Source organism: Eutrema salsugineum, unplaced genomic scaffold (genome assembly GCF_000478725.1).
Source record: "Eutrema salsugineum unplaced genomic scaffold, Eutsalg1_0 scaffold_20, whole genome shotgun sequence".
NCBI classification, from domain to species: domain Eukaryota; kingdom Viridiplantae; phylum Streptophyta; class Magnoliopsida; order Brassicales; family Brassicaceae; genus Eutrema; species Eutrema salsugineum.
Window position 1 is genome coordinate 551,667 of NW_006256828.1, and position 10,941 is coordinate 562,607.

Genomic DNA, 10,941 nt, shown 5'->3' on the forward strand with positions numbered 1-10,941 from the left:
GATGATAGGCGCTGCCTTCTCCGAACCAATCGTTATGAAAGCTATGCCTTTACGATCATGATCATATGGTAGACTATATCTCCTCAGATCAAATATATGATTGGTTTATGATCATATGGTAGTTGACTCCTCAGATCATTACCTCCATATAATAAATGTCCAGAAGACATTTAAGAGTAGTTCCTGAAGAACTAAGAAAAACATGTTATGTCCAGAAGACATACTTGAAAAAAAAAATATGTCCAGAAGACATATAAAAAAGAATAGTTCCAGAAGAACTATATGAAAAATATATATCCAGAAGATATATAAAAGCGTTCTTGAAGAACTGCATAATTAATTTCATCCAGAAGACGAATATTTATTTTAATTATTGTTCTTTAAATTCTGTTAATTACTGTTATTTAATTTCTGTTTATTATTACTTTACATTCAGTATTTTAAATTCAGTTTTTATTACGTTTATGAATTTTAAAATTTTATCATGTTTTATTAAAATCAGAAATTTTTTTAAAAAACTGGATTATGACCAAATTTATGAATTGTTATATTGATAACAGTTATCATGTCGAATTTGACAAAACTCGAGATTACTGCCCTTGATATTTCTGGAAGAAATTATATGAGATGGGCAGTAGCTGCAAGGATGCATTTAAAAGAAAATGAGCTCCTTGATACCATCGATAAAACAAAAACAGTTTCTGAAGAGAAAAAGGCGAAAGCCATGATCTTTTTATTCCACCATATCCATGATGGTTTAAAAGATGAATATATCACGAAAGAAGATCCTGCAGATCTTTGGCAATCACTCCAAGATAGGTTTGATCACCAGAAATATGTGATCTTACCAAAGGCTAGACATGAGTGGTTGAATCTCCGGTTCCAAGACTATAAGAGCGTTAGTGAGTATAACTCCGCTCTATTTGGAATCACTTCCAGGATAATGTTATGTGGAGAAAATATAAGTGATCATGATATGATTGAGAAAACTCTCTCAACATTTCATCCTGGAAACGTAGTCCTGCAGCAACAATACCGGGCAAACGGATACAAGAAGTATTCGGAGTTAATGCAAGTTCTCTTGGTGGCAGAACAAAATAATGAACTCGTGATTTTAAACCATCAAACTCGTCCAACTGGATCAGCATCATTCCCAGAAGTGAATGTTGCATCGTCAAGCCATGAAAATTGGCAAAGTGGACGTGGACGTGGACGCGGTCGCGGAAATGATCGTGGTCGTGGACGAGGTTTTGGACGTGGTCGAGGTCGTGGACGAGGAAGAAGATTCCGTCTTGCTGATTTAAACGATGGAAGAAATAACAAAAAGTTCAAAGGTAATGAAGTTGGTCACAAGCAACATGAGAATGCTTGCTACAGATGCGGCATGAAAGGACATTGGGTTCGTACCTGTCGTACGCCAAAACATTTAGCCGATCTGTACCGAGAATCGCAAAAGGCGAAAGGAAAAGAAAGTGAAACCAACTTCATCCATGGTGAATCTAGTTTTTCTTTTGATGGTATAAACGATGATACAAATCTCGATATATCTGATTTCATCGTTGATCCCGAAGATATCAACGAAAAACAAAACGAGTAAAATCTTCTCTAAGAAGAAGATGTGACATGATGTATACATAGTGTGAAAAAATAAAAATGTAAAATATAATGTTTAAAAATATACTTTTTGTTGTAAAAAAAGTTTTTATTATAATATAAACTTTTGTTTTGCTATATTAATTTATCTTTTATGAATATCTTAAATTCAGAAAATGTCAAAGATTAAGATCGAGGATGGAGATATATGTCTGGCAGACAGTGCGACAACGCACACAATATTAAAAGATAAAAAGTACTTCTCCTCTCTTAATATGAAAGATTCCGCTGGAAGCGTGAATACAATATCTGGTAATGCAAAAATTATTATAGGCTCCGGAAGAGTCAGTTTTTCAATGCCAAGGGGAACAAAGTTTGAAATAAATGATGCGTTATATTCCCCTGATCTTACAGAAATTTGTTAAGTTTCAAAGATATCCGCAGAAATAGATATCACATAGAAACTATGAATAAGAACGGCATTGAATATGTTTGCATTACATCAGTTATTTCGGAGAGAAAAGTTGTACTGGAAGTATTACCAGCATTATCCTCCAGAATATATTCCACAAAGATAAATATGACTGAATCATATGTTACTGTAAACCCGAAGTTTACAAGTACATTTAAAATCTGGCATGAACGATTAGGGCACCCTGGTTCAGTCATGATTTGGAAAATTGTGGAAAATTCTAATGGCCATCCGTTGAAAAACCAGAAGATTTTTCAATCGGGAGAATTTATGTATAATGCTTGTTCTCAAGGAAAACTTATAACTCGGCCATCACCAGCTAAAATCGGAAATGAATCTCCAGTATTCTTAGAGAGAATACATGGTGATATATGTGGGCCTATTCACCCACCATGCGAGCCATTTCGATATTTTATGATATTAATTGACGCATCCAGTAGATGGTCACATGTGTGTTTATTGACAACACGTAATACGGCTTTCGCTAGATTCATTGCCGAAATAATCAGGTTGAGAGTTCAGTTCCCTGATTATACGATAAAGAAAGTGAGGCTTGATAACGCTGGTGAATTCACTTCCCAAGCTTTTAATGATTATTGTATGTCATTGGGAATTGATGTTGAACATCCTGTTGCACATGTTCACACACAAAACGGCATGGCTGAGTCATTGATTAAACAGTTACAACTCATTGCTAGACCGTTAGTATTGAGAACAAAGCTCCCAATTTCAGTATGGGGTCATGCTATCTTGCATGCAGCGGCATTGCTTCAGATAAGACCGAGTTCATATAATAAATATTCCCCAATACAATTAGCATCTGGCCAGGAGCCAAATGTATCCCACCTGCGTGTGTTCGGGTGTGCGGTTTATGTTCCGATAGCCCCGCCACAAAGATTAAAAATGGGGCCGCAAAGAAGATTGGGAATATATATCGGTTATACGTCACCGAGTATAATTAGGTATCTTGAACCGCAAACTGGTGATATGTTTACGGCACGTTTTGCCGATTGCCATTTTAATGAAGATGAATTTCCAGCGTTAGGGGGAGGAATTAAAGAAGTTCCAAAAGATGTTACATGGTGCACACCATCTTTGTTGCACCTTGATCCCCCTACGAAACAACGTGAACTCGAAGTTCAGAAAATTGTACATTTACAAAATATGGCAAATGAAATACCAGATGCGTTCACAGATACGAAAATGGTGACAAAGTCATATATACCCGCTGCAAATGTTCCATCGAGAATTAATGTTCTGGAAGAACAAAATGATGGAAAAATAGCGAATGAACCCAAAGTTCAGTTAAAGAGGGGAGGCCGATTGGCTCAAAGGATAAAAATCCCCGAAAGAAAAAGAAATTGGGAAAACAAAATGAAAATGGTCCAGAAGAACCACATACAGAGAAATGTCCTGAAGACGAAAAATGACAAAGAAAATCATGAGATTTCCATCAATTACGCCCAAGATGGGATATTATGGGCTAGAGATGAAATATAAGATAATGATGGAATATTCTCATTCTCTGTATGCAAAGAAATTGAATATGAAATTGATGATCCAGATCCAAGGTCCATATTGGAATGCCAGAAAAGATTTGATTGGGAGAAGTGGAAAATGGCCATAGAAACAGAATTGATCTTCCTTAATAAAAGGAAAGTTTTTGGACCTATTTTCACAACACCTAAAGATGTACAGCCGGTTGGGTACAAATGAGTTTTTTGTGAGAAAAAGAAATGAGAAAAATGAGGTGACAAGATATAAAGCCCGACTTGTCGCTCAAGGATTTTCTCAAAGACCGGGAATTGATTATGAAGAAACTTATTCTCCGGTTATGGATGCAATTACATTCAGATTCTTAATGAGTCTTGCGACATCCAAAAATCTTGAAATGTATCTAATGGATGTTGTGACAGCATATTTATATGGATCACTTGATAATGATATTTATATGAAAATCCCAGAAGGATTGAAAATGCCTGAAGCATTAAGTTCCAAATCGAAAGAAATATGTTCGGTCAAGTTACAACGATCACTTTACGGATTAAAACAATCCGGACGCATGTGGTATAATCGCTTAAGCGAATATTTGATAAAGAAAGGGTATGTGAATAATGCAATCTGCCCTTGCGTCTTTATTAAGAAATCTTCGTCAGGATTCGTGATCATTGTTGTTTATGTGGATGACCTGAACATTATCGGAACTCAAAAAGAGATTGATGATGCAAGAACTCACATGAAAGAAGAGTTTGAAATGAAAGATCTTGGAAAGACAAAGTTTTTTCTTGGATTACAAATAGAACATTTCCGAGATTGAGTATTCGTACATCAATCAAATTATACTAAAAGGATATTAAAACGCTTTTGTATGGATAAAGCGACTCCTTTGAGTACTCCAATGGTTAATCGATCTCTCGATACGGAAAAAGATCCGTTTCGACCTTGTGAAGATAACGAAGAAATATTAGGTCCTGAAGTACCTTATATGAGCGCTATTGGTGGACTTATGTATCTTGCGAATTGTACCCGACTGGATATAGCATTTGCTACAAATTTACTGGCAAGATATAGTTCTTCCCCTACGCGCAGACATTGGAATGAAATAAAACATATATTCCGTTATCTTCAAGGAACAATTGACTTGGGATTGTTTTACCCTAGAAACTCCAAACTTGGTTTAGTTGGTTTTGCAGATGCAGGCTATTTATCAGATCCCCATAAAGCGCGATCTCAAACTGGATATGTTTTTACGTTTGGAGGAACCGCAATCTCTTGGCATTCTCAAAAGCAGATATTAGTCGCCACTTCTTCAAATTATGCAGAAACTATTGCGCTTCATAAAGCATGTAGAGAATGCGTTTGGCTCAGATCTATGATTCATCATATACAAGAAACAAGCGGAATAATCATCAACAAAGAGCCGACGAAATTGTTCAAAGATAATGCTGCATATGTCGCTCAACTAAAAGAAGGCTACATTAAGAGTGACAGAACAAAACATATTCCTCCAAGATTTTTTTCTTACACCCAAGAGCTCGAGAAAAATCAAGAAGTCGATATCCAGTATGTTCGTTCAAGTGACAATGCGGCGGACCTCTTTACAAAGGCGTTTCTTACTACAATATTCAGAAAGCATATTCAAAGTATCGGAATGCGTCATTTGCGAGATTTATGAAGAAACGTTATATCCATCATTCCAGGGAGAGATTACGTTACTGTACTCTTTTTTCCTTATCATGGTTTTTATCCCATTAAATTTTTTTATGATAAAGTTTTTAACAAGGCAGTACATAATACATTAAAGATGATGGATAATTAAAGGGGAATGTTAAAAAAGATAATTATTTTCATCTGATTTCACCGTCATAGACTGACTTACTATGTCGGTAACTTCTCTTTATTATATTTATTAATGTTTGCTATAAATATGTTTGTTACCTCGTTGTAAATTTTATAAGTTACACAAGTGAAACATAATAGCTTCCCTTCTCTTCTCTCTATTCCTTCGTTCTTCTCCTTCGTACCCCACCATCCAAAACTAAATAATATAATATATAATATATATACACATATAAACATATATATACTCACTTATATTATATAATACATAAAAAAGAGAGACTCTTTTTCTCTCGTTTCTTTATTTTTTTGTATAAAGTAATTATGACTCAATAGGTGACAAATATTGTAAATATGACACAGTTTTGCAACTATGACTCATGAAAAAAACAAAGGAAAGAGAAGTAGGAGTTTGCGTAAATTGAGTGAATTGGGTATTTTTGGGGTAAAATGTGATTTATAAGCTGAAAATTCAGAAGAGACTAAACTAGAAGTATTTCTTGTATTCTCCCCCAAACTAGTTACAAAGAAAGAAAGCGATACTACCTCTAAACATTACTAAATTGGTTTATATCGACTCTAACTGCAAACATATTGATTTTACAAAATATACATTTATTGTGGCATTACATGATATTTTGGAATTTAACAGCTATCTTTTGTAGTTTGGTGGTATTTATGCTGTACTGAATTTTAGCAAAGCTAGCTAGGGTGCTTTGTTATTAGATCCACTTCAATAATGTTTATTTCCACTACGTTGATATATCATATATTGCAAGGAAATCCCAAAACACCATTACACTACCAAGCATTTGGAACTTTTTAGATTCATTTAGTATAAATTAACATATTACATTTTCTTTGGTTTGAGTACTTTTACATTCATCACAAGAGTCGTATACCCTCAATCCATAGACTTATATTACATACAAATTGTTACACGATATAAATAAAATACCGTCACTATATACTACCTCCAGTGACGACCGCACCTATGACGACGTTTCCATTTAGTCTCTGCCAAAGTCGTATTCCCCGATAAATATTGTTTCCAATCGCGAAGAAGGCCATTAAGATACCTAGTTTTGCTGTTCAAACCCGTGCAACAATTAGAATGCATTGTGTTCACTACGTTAATGTCTTTGCTCGGCTGGCAAAACCCTCCAAAATAAACCGTGTTGAGAAACCTTATCTTGATTCCGATTTTTGCAACAAATGGATCTCTTTTTATGAGATTAAATACATCTTGGTCATGCTTTCTACCACGGAACCTTCGTCTCGAGCCACTCCAAAATTTATAGAATTTTGAGGTTTTGTTGTTCGCCTTGACATATATGAACCCGGCGTTCACCCAATTGCTCTTGTCATAAGAGTTTCCGTTGTAATTGTCACACGCAATTTGGAAATCTGCGTTTGGGAAAAACCTTGGAAATGGATCGCGAAACCACAAAATATCTGCATCCTAAATGTAATATAAGAAAATCAGTCAGGTAAAGCAAGTGTCAATTGGATGCAAACAACTTACTAGAATTCCACAGTACTTTTATTAAAATACAAATTATGGTTATGTTGTTATTAGTTGACTTAAAATCTACAATGCCCCCTGCGGCAAGGTATCCTATTAGGATTAGGAAATCTTCAAGTTTCGTATTACTATCTAGACTCATGTATATTTTGATTGTAGTTACAAAACAAATGGTTCAAGAGCAAGTTTTGATAAAAAAAAAAAAAGAGTCAATTTTTGGAAAGATATGAAACAAAAAGAGTGGGAAAATATTGTTTACCGTGAAGATGAAGTTGTAGCCTAAGGCAATTACTTCTCTTAAAAAATTCAATCGGCGCCACATAAGCGTCAAATAACCGGGAGACAAGAACTTGTTCGGACCAGCAAGTTTGTTCGAATCAGTGGCGTTGATAAAGTAGCAATGAGGATGAACCTGCAAACATCGTTTATATGCCTTGTTGTCCACGCAAACCCCAATCACATGTTTCAACAATTTTTTTGGTTCCAATTCCAATGCGGAAACTCTCAAGAAACAAGTCGAATATTGAGTTTGGAGCCACCCATGCCTTGTTTAATGTTGTTATAATCACCGTCTTGTCCTCCATTGATGCGTTCATCAATACTCTTTTAAGTTCCCAAACCTGTTCTCTCTATTGTCCAAATATAGAACTAGTTAGGATGGTGCAAGGCCATGTAAATGGAATTGATTTCACACGTTTGTTTTTACTCTTTACAAAAAAAAAAGAGTGATTAATGATAACAACATTATAGTGTACGATTCTAATGGTCAACACCTACATGTAAACGACATAAACAAAGCAATCATCCAAAATTTTAAACCCACCGGGTTAAAGGGAGTTTGGTTTTGTGAAAACCAATTGCTCTTCCATGGAGGCAGAAGCATTAGAGGATTACCAGAAGATTTGTAGACCAAAATGCAAGAAAGTGCGACGGTGGTGAACAACAACATCAGTCTCACCAGATCTCTTTGTGATCCGCTTGACGGCGACTTGGCTATGTCGTCGTCTTTACCATCGGCGGGAGATGATTCAGAGCTTGTATTTTTCATTTGTTTATTAAGAAAAGTTTGTTCGAGATGTTCTCTTTACCTTCACCACATATCCATTTATATAGTCAAATTTCTCTCATACGTAGACTATTTGTTTTATGTTTCTTTTCTTTCCTATAGAATTTTCTTTTTAACTAAACTTTACTTTAGAAATTGAAATAATTAAGAGTTTGTATTAATAAACACATAATTCTTTTCATAGCAATTTAAATAGATATTGTTTTTTAAAAAAGCAAATAAATCTGTTGTCCAAAATCATACACATTCTTTTCTTAGAATTTTTTTCTTAGTCAGACCTGCTGAATTTGATACAGAGGAAAATTTAGTCCATTTCAATAAGTTCAATCATATGTTTCTTCCAGACCAAAATAACTGGACTAAAGAGATTAAAAGTTGCTCATAGGTCCTATCAGATCATTATGAATATTACTCAATTAGTGATTTTGGATCGAAAAATGTGAGACTTGTGTAGCATTAATTATAAGACTAAACCATTTATTGTTATACCATATAGATAATATTGCTTGACAGTCTAAAAAACCAAATGTTATTTTCTTAGTTCTATTTTTGTTCTTTTCTTCTTGTAAACATAGAAAACTATTCTTTAAAACAGTCTGCCGTTACAATGGAATTGTCAGAATTTCCCACCACAGAGCTGCATTCAATTTTAGGTGTTTCTCCATCCATCGTAGTAATGTTAATTTCATCCATAACAATGTTTTTGCAAGGCTTGATTTTGCTGCAATTTAGCCTTATAATATTCTCATCTGACGTCGTTCCACGAAAATCGATGAAAAATGCTGTAGTACCTCCTATTTTAATGTATTTATCAACCGCATCTACTGCCATACCATATGCTAACATTCACATGGCTGTGGTACATTTTGCTAGTGGAGATATATCTTCTTTATTGGCTGCGTCAACTTGTTGGATGAAGTAGTTGTCACTGCTTGACAGGTCTCCAACGATTTGAAGAAAGACATGTTTTCGCATCCGTAATCGCCGACGAAACATTACATCATCATATGTAGGTTGATTGGCAAAATAGTCGTCAATGAGTATTTGATTTGCTGCTACATGATCTCTTTTGAAGTATTTTCTCTTGTTACGGCGTGGATAGTCTTCCTCTATTTTTTTTTGACGCTTTTGAAACCGCCTGCGATATACCTCTCTTCAATTTCAGATTTTCTTTTGTAAGCTTCGATATCAAAAGAAAATTCTGATGGATCCATAGAATATTTTGTTTTAGTAAAAGATGAGATTTGTGATATTGGTTCATCAATGGAAGAATGAGTCTCATTTATTAAAAAAAAATTGTTGGTTGAAATCCAAAAGAGAAGGATAAGATAAAAATTTGATTAAAATATCATGTGGTTAAAATACAAGAGATAAAGATAAGATAAGGATTTTCTCCTAAAAGATCATGTGGTTGAAATCCAAAAGATAAGGATTACATTGTGATAACACCGGATTTTGACCATTTTTATGGATCACTTTAATATTTTTTACAGGTGTTTTTACTCTATTTTCAAAGGTTTTCAAAGGATTTCTATGTTTCCGGATTTTAAAAGACTTTTCAGGTAATTTGGGATAAAGAGGCACAAAATAGAACAAAAAGACTCTTTTGGATAAATGCAGACCGTCAGAACTCTCATGGAGAGACGAAGACCTTCTTACCGTCTGATCACCCTCAAAATTGGACAACTTATAGAAGAATCAACCAGCTTTCAAATGCACTTGGTTTGGAGACATTCCAACGGTTGGATATCAAGATAATCCATTAGCCCCGAAGCCACGCGGAGTCGGCCAGCAGCTCACGCGACCGCGGCCAGCAACCTATTTGCCGCGGTCAGAAGCTTCCCGACCGCAGGAAACAAGCCAATTGTCGCGGTCACAGCACTCCCGACCACGGCATTCAAGGTCCGACTTAAAGCCCACTTATTTGAAGCCCAAAGTCATTCCCAGCCTCAATTCCGGAACCCTAGAGACCATGGAGCATTGGAGACTATAAATACATGTCATTTAGGTCGTTTTTTAGAGAGCCTTTACACACTTTACAGAAACCCTTTTCCTTTAGCCGTTTTTATGAGATTTTTGTAGAAGATTGTTCAAGTCCGAGTTCTTCAATAGAGAAGCTTTCTTTATCTCTTTTCTTTATTGTTTTTCATTACTTTTATTAAAACCAATGATGATGTCGAACTCAGCCATGTCTGAGTAGATCCCGAGTTGGGCTTAGGGCTCCCGAAAGGGGCTCTCATAATCGATTAAGACATCTAGGTTTATAGATCTGGGATTTCGACCTGTTCTCTGTTTATTCTTGTTCTTATTGCATGTATGCTTGATTGATCACCTAGTATCTGATCTAGATAGTTAGTGTTGCGAAAGTTTTCATTAAGTATCAGCCCTAGAATGAAACAGGCGATTTTTCCGTAGGAGTGGAAACCTACCTGCGGCGAGATCGTGAGTATTGACGAGTCTTATGCAGCTCTTGCGTTCTCTCCCTTCCAGGGCCAGAGTGGAAACCTACTGGTCAGGGTTGCGAGAAACAGTTGGTTATGATCACGACAGTGACGTAGTCATACCGCCGTACTCTAGCTCTAGAACCCATATATTGTTATCCGTCAATCCCAATCTATCTACCCTAATGTTAAAACCGATTATGATCCCTTAGAGTTCCCGAAAGCTCAGCGTTTTTAGCCATAGTTTACAATTTCCATCGATTTTTACTTGCTTTCTTAGACCTGCATTTCAATTTCCTTAGTTCGTTATTTACTTGCTTTATTTACATTTCATGCGATATTTACTTGCCTTATCTTGTTTAGTTCAATATTTTACTTATTCTATTGCCGTTCATTCGATTTCTTTACTTGCTTTTTAGGATAGATTTATTTACTCTCTTTTGCCTTAGTTTAAATTAGAAAAAAACAACCAACCTTTAAAACCAATTTAGTCTAGACATAAAGT

At 35.4% G+C, this 10,941-nt stretch overlaps 1 protein-coding gene and 2 pseudogenes across 1 annotated transcript; 1 reads left to right on the forward strand and 2 right to left on the reverse strand.

Annotated features, from left to right (window-relative positions):
- Positions 1-565: 565 nt before the first annotated feature.
- LOC112086417 lies at positions 566-1,597 on the forward strand. The gene has a single exon (XM_024155332.1). The coding sequence runs from the start codon at positions 566-568 to the stop codon at positions 1,595-1,597; it is 1,032 nt and encodes a 343-aa protein (XP_024011100.1).
- Positions 1,598-6,239: 4,642 nt separating this feature from the next.
- Positions 6,240-7,981, reverse strand: LOC18016113 (annotated as a pseudogene).
- A 593-nt stretch (positions 7,982-8,574) lies between these two features.
- Positions 8,575-10,941, reverse strand: part of LOC18016115 — a 31,034-nt pseudogene continuing 28,667 nt past the window's right edge.